The sequence below is a fragment of the Schistocerca gregaria genome, chromosome 3, assembly GCF_023897955.1.
Source record: "Schistocerca gregaria isolate iqSchGreg1 chromosome 3, iqSchGreg1.2, whole genome shotgun sequence".
Classification (NCBI taxonomy): domain Eukaryota; kingdom Metazoa; phylum Arthropoda; class Insecta; order Orthoptera; family Acrididae; genus Schistocerca; species Schistocerca gregaria.
The window spans coordinates 847,221,434-847,236,646 of record NC_064922.1 but is presented as its reverse complement, the minus strand read 5'-3'; the positions used below and the strand labels follow the sequence as shown (position 1 = coordinate 847,236,646).

At 44.7% G+C, this 15,213-nt stretch overlaps 1 protein-coding gene across 2 annotated transcripts in view; it reads right to left on the bottom strand.

Moving 5' to 3' along the window:
* LOC126354753 (proton-coupled amino acid transporter-like protein pathetic) overlaps window positions 1-15,213 on the bottom strand; it is a 408,828-nt gene that overhangs the window by 47,733 nt on the left and 345,882 nt on the right. For both annotated transcript variants that reach the window (XM_050004633.1, XM_050004634.1), the window contains exon 6: window positions 7,345-7,429. In XM_050004633.1, coding sequence (XP_049860590.1) covers window positions 7,345-7,429 — 85 coding nt within the window. The remainder of the gene's footprint in view (window positions 1-7,344; window positions 7,430-15,213) is intronic.

Sequence of the window (15,213 nt, the reverse complement as noted above, 5' to 3'; positions counted from 1 at the left end):
GGAAGTATTTAACATGTTTTGCATCATTGTGTAGTAGTACAGTTCAGAGATGATGATGACTGTCTGTATCAGCATGTCAATGCAACTTATCATAAAGCAGACTCTGTCAGGCAATTGTCTGTGGATATTAGAAATCCTGGAATAGACTGGCCTGCCCAGAGGCCCGACATGGCCCATGGAACATGTTTGGTATGAGCTAGAATGACGACCTCAGCGTCCAACATCACAATTGTCTCTCCTCTTGGGGAAGAATAGGCTGCTGTTCCTCTACAGATATTCAGACATCTCCTTGAAAATATCTCCAGTATACATCAAGCCATCATGAAGGCTAATCAAGGACACACTTCATATAAATGTTCCCTAATGTGTGATGTTTCAGAGGATCATTCTCAGCCTTCAAGGTCCGGGCAATCGCAGAGGGTGGGCTTACTGGTAGTTGGGAGCTCCAATGTTAGGCGCGTTATGGGGCCCCTTAGGGATACGGCGGCTAAGGAGGGGAAGAAATCCAGTGTGCACTCCTTGTGCATTCCGGGAGGAGTCATTCCTGATGTGGAAAGGGTCCTTCCGGATGCCATGAAGAGCACAGGGTGCAGCCAGCTGCAGGTGGTGGCACATGTCGGCACTAGTGACGTGTATCGCTTTGGATCTGAGGAAATTCTCTCTGGATTCCAGCGGCAATCTGATTTGGTGAAGGCTGCCGGTCTTGCTTACGAGATGAAGGCAGAGCTCACCATCTGTAGCATCGTTGACAGAACCGACTGCGGACCTTTGGTGCAGAGCCGGGTGGAGGGTCTGAATCAGAGGCTCAGACGGTTTTGCGACCGTATTGGCTGCAGATTCCTTGACTTGCGCCATAGGGTGGTGGGGTTTCGGGTTCCGCTGAATAGGTCAGGAGTTCACTACACTCAGCTGGCGGCTACACGGGTAGCGGAGGCTGTGTGGCGTGGACTGGGCGATTTTTTAGGTTAGAAGGCCTCGGGAAAGTGCGGGATGGGCTGCAATGTCAAAGGGTGCTTGGCAATTACAGGACGTGCTTGGATCAAGGAACAGTCGGAATTATAGTTGTAAATTGTTGTAGTTGCGCTGGAAAAGTCCCTGAGCTTCAAGCGCTAATAGAAAGCACAGAAGCTGATATCGTTATAGGTACAGAAAGCTGGCTAAAGCCTGAAATAAGTTCTGCAGAAATTTTTACGAAGTCTCAGACGGTGTTCAGGAAAGACAGATTAGGCAGAATTGGTGGTGGAGTGTTTGTGTCTGTCAGTAGTGGTTTATCTTGTAGTGAAGTCGAAGTAGATACTCCGTGCGAATTGGTGTGGGTGGAGGTTATACTTAACAGCCGAATTAAGTTAATAATTGGCTCCTTCTACCGACCCCCAGACTCCGATGATACAGTTGCGGAACAGTTCAGAGAAAGTTTGAGTCTCGTAACAAATAAATACCCCACTCATACGGTTATAGTTGGTGGGGACTTCAACCTACCCTCGGTATGTTGGCAAAAATACTTGTTCAAAACCGGTGGTAGGCAGAAAACGTCTTCAGAGATTGTCCTAAATGCATTCTCCGAAAGTTATTTCGAGCAGTTAGTCCACGAACCCACGCGAATTGTAAATGGTTGCGAAAACACACTTGACCTCTTGGCCACAAACAATCCAGAGCTGATAGAGAGCATCATGACTGATACAGGGATTAGTGATCACAAGGTCATTGTAGCTAGGCTCAATACCATTTCTTCCAAATCCATCAGAAACAAACGCAAAATAATTTTATTTAAAAAAGCGGATAAAGTGCCACTAGAAGCCTTCCTAAAAGACAATTTCCATTCCTTCCGAACTGACTATGCGAATGTAGACGAGATGTGGCTCAAATTCAAAGATATAGTAGCAACAGCAATTGAGATATTCATACCTCATAAATTGGTAAGAGATGGAACGGATCCCCCGTGGTACACAAAAAAGGTCCGAACGCTGTTGCAGAGGCAACGGAAAAAGCATGCGAAGTTCAGAAGAACGCGAAATCCCGAAGATGGGCTAAAATTTACAGATGCGCGAAATTTGGCACGTACTTCGATGCGAGATGCCTTTAATAGGTTCCACAACGAAACATTGTCTCGAAATTTGGTAGAAAATCCGAAGAAATTCTGGTCGTATGTAAAGTACACAAGCGGCAAGACGCAGTCAATACCTTCGCTGCGCAGTGCCGATGGTACTGTTATCGACGACTGTGCCGCTAAAGCGGAGTTATTGAACGCAGTTTTCCGAAATTCCTTCACCAGGGAAGACGAATGGAATATTCCAGAATTTGAAACACGAACATCTGCCACCATGAGTTTCTTAGAAGTAGACACCTTAGGGGTTGCGAAGCAACTCAAATCGCTTGATACGGGCAAGTCTTCAGGTCCAGATTGTATACCGATTAGGTTCCTTTCAGATTACGCTGATACTATAGCTCCCTACTTAGCACTCATATACAACCGCTCGCTCACCGATAGATCTGTACCTACAGATTGGAAAATTGCGCAGGTCGCACCAGTGTTCAAGAAGGGTAGTAGGAGTAATCCATTTAACTACAGACCTATATCATTGACGTCGGTTTGCAGTAGGGTTTTGGACCATATACTGTATTCAAACATTATGAATCACCTCGAAGGGAACGATCTATTGACACGTAATCAGCATGGTTTCAGAAAACATCGCTCTTGTGCAACGCAGCTAGCTCTTTATTCGCACGAAGTAATGACCGCTATCGACAGGGGATCTCAAGTTGATTCCGTATTTCTAGATTTCCGGAAAGCTTTTGACACCGTTCCTCACAAGCGACTTCTAATCAAGCTGCGGAGCTATGGGGTATCGTCTCAGTTGTGCGACTGGATTCGTGATTTCCTGTCAGGAAGGTCGCAGTTCGTAGTAATAGACGGCAAATCATCGAGTAAAACTGATGTGATATCAGGTGTTCCCCAGGGAAGCGTCCTGGGACCTCTACTGTTCCTGATCTATATAAATGACCTGGGTGACAATCTGAGCAGTTCTCTTAGACTGTTCGCAGATGATGCTGTAATTTACCGTCTAGTAAGGTCATCCGAAGACCAGTATCAGCTGCAAAGCGATTTAGAAAAGATTGCTGCATGGTGTGTCAGGTGGCAGTTGACGCTAAATAACGAAAAGTGTGAGATGATCCACATGAGTTCCAAAAGAAATCCGTTGGAATTCGATTACTCGATAAATAGTACAATTCTCAAGGCTGTCAATTCAACTAGGTACTTGGGTGTTAAAATTACGAACAACTTCAGTTGGAAGGACCACATAGATAATATTGTCGGGAAGGCGAGCCAAAGGTTGCGTTTCATTGGCAGGACACTTAGAAGATGCAACAAGTCCACTAAAGAGACAGCTTACACTACACTCGTTCGTCCTCTGTTAGAATATTGCTGCGCGGTGTGGGATCCTTACCAGGTGGGATTGACGGAGGACATCGAAAGGGTGCAAAAAAGGGCAGCTCGTTTTGTATTATCGCGTTATAGGGGAGAGAGTGTGGCAGATATGATACACGAGTTGGGATGGAAGTCATTACAGCATAGACGTTTTTCGTCGCGGCGAGACCTTTTTACGAAATTTCAGTCACCAACTTTCTCTTCCGAATGCGAAAATATTTTGTTGAGCCCAACCTACATAGGTAGGAATGATCATCAAAATAAAATAAGAGAAATCAGAGCTCGAACAGAAAGGTTTAGGTGTTCGTTTTTCCCGCTCGCTGTTCGGGAGTGGAATAGTAGAGAAATAGTATGATTGTGGTTCGATGAACCCTCTGCCAAGCACTTAAATGTGAATTGCAGAGTAGTCATGTAGATGTAGATGTGTCTGGATACTTTTGATCAGACAGCCTACATATTATAGCTGCTCATCGCCTAAACATACAAATATATGTATAGAGTTGTGACTGCTAAAGTAAGTCCTCCAAGATGCAGAATAGAGTGAAGAATGGAGCCAGCCACATTTGGTCAGCAACAGCATAACCACCATCATGTACTGCTTTACATCATGCTGCTCCTATCAAACGTGGGCCTCCAGATGACAGTACTTACACTTCCCCCGCTATCTACACTCCATGTAACTACCAACATCAGCCACTACAGTTGCTGCAACAAGCTGATGGGCATCATCTGGATCCCATCAGACTTTTCGGCACACGTAAGCACATATACTGTTTGTACTAAAAGTGGTACCATAAATGTCGAACATTAATGAGAAAAGATATCTATACTACTAAACTACCAGTAGCATTATTGTAAAGGATGACGATATGGTGATCAGACGTAGGACTTTCACCAATGCAACATACGGTCAGATGGCCATATTTAATTGCAAGTGTATCCTCATCGGTCAATGCATCTGCACTAACTGACAGGACACTTAAAGTAAGTTATCAGTGACACCAGTCACCAGCTGTCATACCATACGATCAACACAATAAACTTCTCTTAACGAAAGTACTTCTCACTTGCCGATACACCCAATTAAAACCTAGACTCAGAGGTACCAGCAATGCATGACACCACAAGTGAAACATTGACCTTACTGATATTACTGGAACACCACAGTTGTTACGTACTGCCCAATTTTACGTTGTCAACACAAGTGGTTCAGGGCTTTTCGAACCACCAACAGGAACTGGTATCTGCTGATAACTGTATCAATAGCCACTGACAGATCACGTATCCCATGAGATAATGACTTTCAGGACGGAGATCGTTATAGCTTGTATTGCTGTACAATATGCTCTGATTCCACGTGATCCTTCAACAACATCAGCAGTATCTCTCCTCTGGTTTTCCACCATCACAGTATCAGTTGATTTTCGCAATCTGCACTAGTATCTATGCTTAAGATTAAGGCTTTTTTGTCGTTTGTAGACGTTAATACGAGCATTTTTGTCAGATACATTATGCTGACAGTTTGAAGACATGTACTACAATTACCAACTATTCTAAACCTGTGCCCCATTTTCACAACAAATACGATATGTCAATTTAGGGTATTCATCTTATTGCATGGACGAGGGATTTCCGCTCATTATATGTATATACTCCCGGAAATTGAAATAAGAACACCGTGACTTCATTGTCCCAGGAAGGTGAAACTTTATTGACACATTCCTGGGGTCAGATACATCACATTATCACACTGACAAAACCACAGGCACATAGACAAAGGCAACAGAGCATGCACAATGTCGGCACTAGTACAGTTTATATCCACCTTTCGCAGCAATGCAGGCTGCTATTCTCCCATGGAGACGATCGTAGAGATGATGGATGTAGTCCTGTGGAACGGCTTGCCATGCCATTTCCACCTGGCGCCTCAGTTGGACGAGCGTTCGTGCTGGACGTGCAGACCGCGTGAGACGACGCTTCATCCAGTCCCAAACATGCTCAATGTGGGACAGATCCGGAGATCTTGCTGGCCAGGGTAGTTGGCTTACACCTTCTAGAGCACGTTGGGTGGCACGGGATACATGCGGACGTGTATTGTCCTGTTGGAACAGCAAGTTCCCTTGCCGGTCTAGGAATGGTAGAACGATGGGTTCGATGACGGTTTCGATGTACCGTGCACTATTCAGTGTCCCCTCGACGATCACCAGAGGTGTACGGCCAGTGTAGGAGATCGCTCCCCACACCATGATGCCGGGTGTTGGCCCTGTGTGCCTCGGTCGTATGCAGTCCTGATTGTGGCGCTCACCTGCACGGCGCCAAACACGCATACGACCATCATTGGCACCAAGGCAGAAGCGACTCTCATCGCTGAAGACGACACGTCTCCATTCGTCCCTCCATTCACGCCTGTCGCGACACCACTGGAGGCGGGCTGCACGATGTTGGGGCGTGAGCGGAAGACGGCCTAACGGTGTGCGGGACCGTAGCCCTGCTTCATGGAGACGGTTGCGAATGGTCCTCGCCGATACCCCAGGAGCAACAGTGTCCCTAATTTTCTGGGAAGTGGCGGTGTGGTCCCCTACGGCACTGCGTAGGATCCTACGGTCTTGGCGTGCATCCGTACGTCACTGCGGGCCGGTCCCAGGTCGACGGGCACGTGCACCTTCCGCCGACCACTGGCGACAACATGGATGTACTGTGGAGACGTCACGCCCCACGTGTTGAGCAATTCGGCGGTACGTCCACCCGGCCTCCCGCATGCCCACTATACGCCCTCGCTCAAAGTCCGTCAACTGCACATACGGTTCACGTCCACGCTGTCGCGGCATGCTACCAGTGTTAAAGACTGCGATGGAGCTCCGTATGCCACGGCAAACTGGCTGACACTGACGGCGGCGGTGCACAAATGCTGCGCAGCTAGCGCCATTCGACGGCCAACGCCGCGGTCAATGTGTTCTTTTTTCCATTTCCAGGAGTGTATATATATATATGAGGAAAAGGTACTACCGCAGCTGTATCTTGAGAATGTCTTCATTCTGTCACACCATCCTCAATCCCCATTACTGGGATAACTTTTCATCAGGCGTCTATACGGGACACAATATCGTTGGAGATAACACAGTGTCGAGTATAGACCCCTGATGAAAGCTCGCCCACGTGTTGTAGTAACAAGGATTGCACAGTAAATGCCCCAAGAAAATAAAACACTCTTATCAGTAGTGGGGATTGAGGATGGTGTGATAGAATGAAGACACTCTCAAGATATAGCTGCGGTGGTACGTTTTCTCATAGATACGAGTCCCAAACGTAGCAAAAATCCAGTTCCAATTGGCAGAGAAGCCATCTGATTTTTGTTTCAGCTCTTCTACTCCAGAAACTGTTCCCTTATAAGTCCCATTTCAATCTAGGAAACGGGAAACTGTGACATGACGCAGGATCCGAAGATTATCATGAGTGTAGAACAGTTGTCATTTTGTGTCTGCTCAAAACATACACCTAATTTCCGTGTTGTTGGGGCGTTGTTGAGTTGGAGCGATCAGTGCTTTTATCGTTGCAGTAGCATGGTGGTTCTCCCATTTAGCGTCCGCCATCTTTGAATCAACAACATGTCTTATCATCAAACGTGCAAGTAATCTAGTATTGTGCTAGCTCCGGGGTGAGTAAACAAAATGCCAGTATAATTAAGTTAAAAAATGTCACTGATAGCCAAAAACGTTTCCAGTGTTAATTATAGCGCTTAGTCCCTCTTAGTGCGCAGTCACTTGTAAAAGAAGTAAAAAATTTTGCGACTGGGCGTTAGACCCATTAGAGTCAGTGATAAAAACTGTGAACTCCAGTAGTGGAGAGATTACCACGGATACCGTGGAGAGAGTGAGCCGCCTTGTATTTAATACGGCAGCAGTCAGCCACATACGCACCTGCTTGACAGAGGTGGCGATGAAGACAACGTAGACGACGCTCGTGCTGTAGTAGGTAGCCAGGAGGGTGCCGTTCGTGATCCTCCTGAAACAGAAGGGTCCAGGCATGTGGAGAAAAAAATCTCCAAAAATCATAATATCTACTCTAAGTTATGCTCCACAGCATTGCTGAAAAGCATTTTTATACACGTTCTGAACCAGAGTCGTGACCCCTGGCAGAAAAACTTTCCTTCAGCATCAGAGGCTCGGCGGGACAGCATAAGCACCCAGGCGTAGTGGATCCGCGAGAAAATTCTAACGGCTGTCTGCAGAGGCCGCTAGCAGCGCGGGGCTAGTTTTCACGTTACTCATTCCGAGACACAAATAGTGCCGACGTGTAGTATCACCGCGCACCTCTACGTATGTAGCGCTGCGCGGGTTAACCGATACTGTGTCGTCGAGGGTTTGTCTGAGAACGTCTTCGAGAGGGTGCTCCAAAGTTCCAATTCGAGTCGCTGCGACAAACCAAACAATCCCGCTCACCGGTCCGAAGTGGATCCGAATACCTTCGACAGTGCCTACGCTGACAAGAGTATTCTTTAGTACACCAATTGGTTTTAGGCTCAAAGCTGGACTGCCGCAAACTAGTAATATTATACACACATCAAAAAAAGATTTGTGACACCACGATTTCCAAACCTCTTGAAGACAGACGTTGACTTTGTATGTTGTATCACAGACACAGTCCCTTTGACACTTCAGAGATGTCATTAAACCCGCCCAGAGATGTAAACAACCATGCACGAGCAGCGCCTATTAGATGGAGGGGGTCCGACAGCCGATCAGTTCCAGTCATTCCATCAGGAAGAAGGTACACGGCTCGTGTTGTCCGTAGTTCAACCATGCGGACACGGTCAATATCGCAGTTCGATTGCGTCCACATTGTTACTTTGCCCAGAAAGAGATCTCAACAAGGGAAGTGTACAGGCGTCTCGGAGTGAACCAAACCGATGTTGTTCGGACATTGAGGACTGACAGAGAGACAGGAACTGTCGATGACATGCCTCGTCCAGTCCGCCCAAGGGCTACTACTCCACCGGATGACGGCTACCTACGGATTTGGCTCGGAGGAACCCTGACAGCAACGCCACCATGTTAAATAATGCTTTTCGTGCAGCCACAGGACGTCGCGTGAAGACTCAAACTGTGCGCAATGGGCTGCATGATGCGCAACCTCACTCCCGACTGCACGACGAGGTCCATCTTTCCAATCACGATACCATGCAGCACGTTTCAGATGGGCCTAACAACAAGCCGAATGAACCGCTCAGGATTGGCTTCACGCGTCCTTCACCGATCAGTGTCGCATATAACTTCAACCAGACAATCGTCGGAGACGTGTTTGGAGGAAACCCGGTTAGGCTGAACGCCTTGAACACACTGTCGGTGAGTGCAGCAAGGTGGAGGTTCCCTGTTGTATTGGGGTGGCATTATGTGGGGCCGACATACGCCATAAGCCGCAGGTGGTCATGGAGGGCGCCGTAACGGTTGTACGATACGTGAATGGCTTCCTCTGACCAACAGTGCAACCATATTGGCAGCATATTGGCGAGGCATTCGTCTTCTTGGATGCAATTCGTGCCTCCAACGTGCGCATCTTGTGAATGACTTCCTTCAGGATAACGACATCGCTCGACTAGAGTGGCCAGCATGTTGTCTATGAACCCTACTGAACCTTCCTTGGATGGACTGAAAAGGGCTGTTTATGGACGACGTGACCCACCAACCACTCTGAGGGATCTACGCCGAATCGCTGAAGTGGGACAATGTGGGCCAACAGTGCCTTGATGAACTTGTGGATTGTATGCCATGACGAATACAGGCAAACATCAATGCAGGAGGACAATACCGGTGTGTTCAGCAGTCTGGGCCACCACCTCTGAAGGTCTCGCTTTATAGTGGTACAACATGCAATTTATGGTTTTCTTGAACAATAAAAAGGGCGGAAATAATGTTTATTTCGATCTCTATTCCAATTTTCTGTATAGGTTCTGGAACTCTCGGCACCGAGGTGCGCAAAACTTTTTTTTATGTGTGTTCAGCGATCTGTTGTTCAGTTTTTATGAGTCATTCAATAAATTTGTGATTTTTTGGAGTAGCGGCATTGTTTACATTGACATCAGCAGCACCTCACTGCTTGTTATCAGTATCCTACATTGACGATGGAGAACAGCAAAATCAATATGTATCACCAAAAAGATAGACTTAAAATGATGTAAAACACATGATAATTACTACAAAGTATGTCATTTATCAAATGGTGTTGCGAAATGTACCACGACGACCGGGTGTCAGGTGAATTTCCTCAGGTGTTTCGGCAAATATTTATAATTTCGTTTTTGTAACATGTAATTGGATTCCCCCCCCCCCCCCCCCCTCGACCCCCCGCCATGAACCATAGACCTTGCCGTTTGTGGGGAGGCTTGCGTGCCTCAGCGATACAGATAGCCGTACCGTAGGTGCAACCACAATGGAGTGGTAACTGTTGAGAGGTCAGACGAACGTGTGGTTCCTGAAGAGGGGCAGCAGCCTTTTCAGTAGTTGCAGGAGCAACAGTCTGGTTGATTGACTGATCTGGCCTTGTAACACTAACCAACATGGCCTTGCTGTTCTGATACTGCGAACGGCTGAAAGCAAGGGGAAATTACAACCGTAATTTTTCCCGAGGGCAAGCAGCTTTAGTGTATGGTTAAATAATGATGGTGTCCTCTTGGATAAAATATTCCGGAGGTAAAATAGTCCCCCATTCGGGTCTCCGGGCGAGGATTACTCAGGAGGACGTTGTTATCAGGAGAAAGAAAACTGGCGTTCCACGGATCGGAGAGTGGAATGTCAGATCCCTTAATCTTGCAGGTAGGTTAGAAAATTTAAAAAGGGAAATGGATAGGTTAAAGTTAGATATAGTGGGAATTAGTGAAGTTCGGTGGCAGGAGGAACAAGACTACTGGTCAGGTGAATACAGAGTTATAAATACAAAATCAAATCGGGGTAATGCAGGAGTAGGTTTAATAATGAATAAAAAAATAGGTGTACGGGTAAGCTACTACAAACAGCATATTGAACGTATTATTGTGGCCAAGATAGACACGAAGCCCACGCCTACTACAGTAGTACAAGTTTATATGCCAACTAGCTCTGCAGATGACGAAGAAATGGATTAAATGTATGATGAGATAAAAGAAATTATTCAGGTAATGAAGGGAGACCAAAATTTAATAGTCATGGGTGACTGGAATTCGTCAGTAGGAAAATGGAGAAAAGGAAATATAGTAGGTGAATATGGATTGGGGCTAAGAAATGAAAGAGGAAGCCGCCTGGTAGAATTTTGCGCAGAGCATAACTTAATCATAGATAATACTTGGTTTAAGAATCATAAAAGAAGGTTTTATACATGGAAGAACCCTGAAGATACTAAAAGGTATCAGATAGATTATATAATGGTAAGACAGAGATTTAGGAACCAGGTTTTAAATTGTAAGACATTTCCAGGTGCAGATGTGGACTGTGATCGCTATCTATTGCTTATGAACTGTAGATTAAAACTGAAGACACTGCAAAAAGTTGGGAATTTAAGTAAATGGGACCTGGATAAACTGAAAGAACCAGAGATTGTAGAGAGTTTCTGGGAGAGCATAAGGGAACAATTGACAGGAACGGGGGAAAGAAATACAGTAGAACAAGAATGGGTAGCTCTGAGGGATGAAATAGTGAAGGCAGCAGAGGGTCAAACAGGTAAAAAGACGAGGGCTAGTAGAAACCCTTGGGTAACATAAGAAATATTGAATTCAATTGATGAAAGGAGTAAATATAAAAATGCAGTAAATAAAGCAGGCAAAAAGGAAAACAAACGTCTCAAAAATGATATTGACAGGAAGTGCAAAATGTCTAAGCAGGGATGGCTAGGGGACAAATGTAAGGATGTAGAAGCTTATCTCACTAGGGGTAAGATAGATACTGCATACAGAAATATTAAATAGAGCTTTGGAGAAAGGAGAACCACTTGCATGAATATCAAGAGCTTTGATCGAAACCCAGTTCTAAGCAAAGAAGGGAATGCAGAAAGGTGGAAGGAGTATATAGAGGGCCTATACAAGGGCGATGTACTTGAGGACAATATTATGGGAATGGAGGAGGATTTAGATGAAGATGAAATGGGTATATGATATTGCGTGAAGAGTTTGACAGACCACTGAAAGATCTAAGTCGAAACAAGGCCCCCGGAGTAGACAACATTCCATTAGAACTACTGACAACCTTGGGAGAGCCAGTCCTGATAAAACTCTACCATCTGGTGAGAAGGATGTATGAGACAGGCGAAATACCCTCAGACTTCAAAAAGAATATAATAATCCCAATCCCAAAGAAAGCAGGTGTTGACAAATGTGAAAATTACCGAAGTACCAGTTTAATAAGTCACAGCTGCAAAATACTGACGGGAATTCTTTACAGACGAATGGAAAAACTAGTAGAAGCCTATCTCGGGGAAGATCAGTTTGGATTCCGTAGAAATGTTGGAACACGTGAGGCAATACTGACCTTACGGCTTATCTTAGAAGAAAGATTAAGGAAAGGCAAACCTACGTTTCTAGCATTTGTAGACTTAGAGAAATCTTTTGACAATGTTGATTGGAATACTCTTTTTAAAATTCTGAAGGTGGCATGGGTAAAATACAGGGAGAGAAAGGTTATTTACAATTTGTACAGAAACCAGATGGCAGTTATAAGAGTCGAGGGGTATGAGAGGGAAACAGTGATTGGGAAGGGAGTGAGACAGGGTTGTAGCTTATCCCCGATGTTATTCAACGAGTATATTGAGCAAACAATAAAGGAAACAAAAGAAAAGTTGGGAGTAGGTATTAAAATCCACGGAGAAAAAATAAAAACTTTGAGGTTCGCCGATGACATCGTAATTCTGTCAGAGACAGCAAAGGACTTGGAAGAGCAGTTGAACGGAATGGACGGTGTCTTGAAAGGAGGGAATAAGATGAACATCAACAAAAGCAAAACGAGGATAACGGAATGTAGTCGAATTAAGTCGGGTGATGCTGAGGGAATTAGATTAGAAACTGAGACACTTAATGTAGTAAAGGAGTTTTGCTATATGTGGAGCAAAATAACTGTTGGTCGAAGTAGAGAGGATATAAAATGTAGACTGGCAATGGCAAGGAAAGCCTTTGTGAAGAAGAGAAATTTGTTAACGTCGAGTATAGATTTAAGTGTCAGGAAGTCATTTCTGAAGGTATTTGTATGGAGTGTAGCCATGTATGGAAGTGAAACGTGGACGATAAAAAGCTTAGACAAAAAGAGAATAGAAGCTTTTGGAATGTGGTGCTACAGAAGTATGGTGAAGATTAGATGGGTTGATCACATAACTAATGAGGAGGTATTGAACAGAATTGGGGAGAAGAGGAACTTGTGGCACAACTTGACTAGAAGAAGTTATCGGTTGGTAGGACATGTTCTGAGACATCGAGGGATCACCAATGTAGTATTGGAGGGCAGCGTTGAGGGTGAAAATCGTAGAGGGTGACCAAGAGAAGAATATACTAAGCAGATTCAGAAGGCGACGTCGCCTGATCTCTCGTCAATTGTGAACATTTGGAGCACCATGCGCAGGGTGCCGTCAGTCCTGCTAGTCATTTTGACGATCTAACGAGCCAATTGGACAGAATTTGGTTCGATAACCCCTTGCTTACGTGAAGCTCTTTCTTTTCGGATAATTCCTTATTGGTGGGTGGCTTCCTGTTTTTTTTATCTTTTCTTTTTTGAAAAGAACACCTTGAGTGGGAGGTTGCAAGTGGAATAACCTTTAATACGGCTTATTTCGCAATTTTGTGTTAATAACAGTGTCAGGAAAAGTATTAGCTGCCAATGACTCATCATGTGCGTCAGGAGGGCGACAGAAAATGAGTTTCTGGGAGGTAAAGAGATCAACCTTCTATGGGATGTATGAATTATGCATCACAAAATAGCCATCGTCGACATTCATTAAGTGTTCAAAACAAATCTTTAACTGGCACCATGAACACCGAATGAAAATTGCCCGGCAAGGTGATCGCAAAGATTCGTACCCTGAAGATCGAAGGCAAACTCCTTGGGAGTTACAAGCTGTACAGGGCGTTCATTTTAATATCCACTCTTAAGGACAACATATAAAATCAGATTGGGATAATAGAGTGATGAAAATTACTGGAATGTTATGACATGCAACCAAATACGAAACAGCATTTCGTGGAGCTTATTGTGAAACTGGTTACCCTTAAGGGGGACCTGCATGAAAAAACAATACCCTTAAGGGGGACCTGCATGAAAGAAAAAAAAAGCCACCCAGCGGGTGAATTTGTTTAGTGGTTCCAGGTGCTATGAAATGTGTCACACACTTTTCAGGAGGGATAGTTTACTCTAAAGGTGTATGATTTTTATACGCAGGCCAGGAACCAAGCTATTTGTGTCACCGAATTCACCAAAAGCAGTACTCATACCATAGTTGTAGTTCTCTTACGCCCATTTTCTCACTCTGGGCAGAGCACATTCAACTTCTAGCGGCACGATAAATAACCTTCCACACAATTTGCTATCAAGATTAACAGTCGGCGTAATTGTGTATGAATGCATTAAGGCATTTATGTTAGAGGATATTGATACAACTCTCTTGGTACCTGCAATTTCTAGGGTTCCTTTCACATGCGTTTCCTCTTCAAACTACGATAGGTCGGAAAGAAATTCCTTAATGGTCGTTGGGATAAGTTTTTTTTATTTCATCTACAAATTTTCTGACCGATTCCACAGTTTGCCGCGCATCGTCAAGTTGACGCTTGGCTTGAAATTTCGTTGTTTTACGTCTTCCAATTCTGCAGCGCTGTTTGAAGTTATGCAACCATCCACTGCTTCCCTTGAAACCACTGTGATCTATATCGCGCGCAGTTTGATGTGGATAACGTAGTAGGTCACTACCGTGCATATCAATTCACCAAAAGCAGTACTCATACCATAGTTGTAGTTCTCTTACGCCCATTTTCTCACTCTGGGCAGAGCACATTCAACTTCTAGCGGCACGATAAATAACCTTCCACACAATTTGCTATCAAGATTAACAGTCGGCGTAATTGTGTATGAATGCATTAAGGCATTTATGTTAGAGGATATTGATACAGCTCTCTTGGTACCTGTACTTTCTATGGTTCCTTTCACATGCGTTTGCTCTTGAAACTACGATAGGTCGGAAACAAATTCCTTAATGGTCGTTGGGATAAGTTTTTTTTTTATTTCATCTACAACTTTTCTGACCGATCTCACAGTTTGCCGCGCATCGTCAAATTGTCGCTTGGCTTGAAATTTCGTTGTTTTACGTCTTCCAATTCTGCAGCGCTGTTTGAAGTTATGCAACCATCCACTGCTTCCCTTGAAATCACTGTGATCTATATCGCGCGCAATTTGATGTGGATAACGTAGTAGGTCACTATCGTGCATATCCTGCAAATTGTATCCAGCATCCTTGAAACGCGGAAACACCAGTTTTTGTAACAAGTGCACCTCCCTGTAATATTCATACCTTTTCTTATGCACTTCACTGTCATGTTGCTAGGACTCATTTGAAATCTGTTCGTTTCCTTATTATGCCGTGGACGATCTTCCGTGTACGTAGTTATGTTTAGTATCTGCTCCTTGGGCAAGGACTCTTCTTTACTACTTTGCACTAGAGACGGGATCTGTTGCTCCCTGTCCGACAAGGATGATGAACTACATGGCTCGACGCCTCTTTCAGTATCAAGTTTACTTGATAAGCAGGTATCGTCATCATCGTACTCCTCATGTACTTTGTGCGCACAG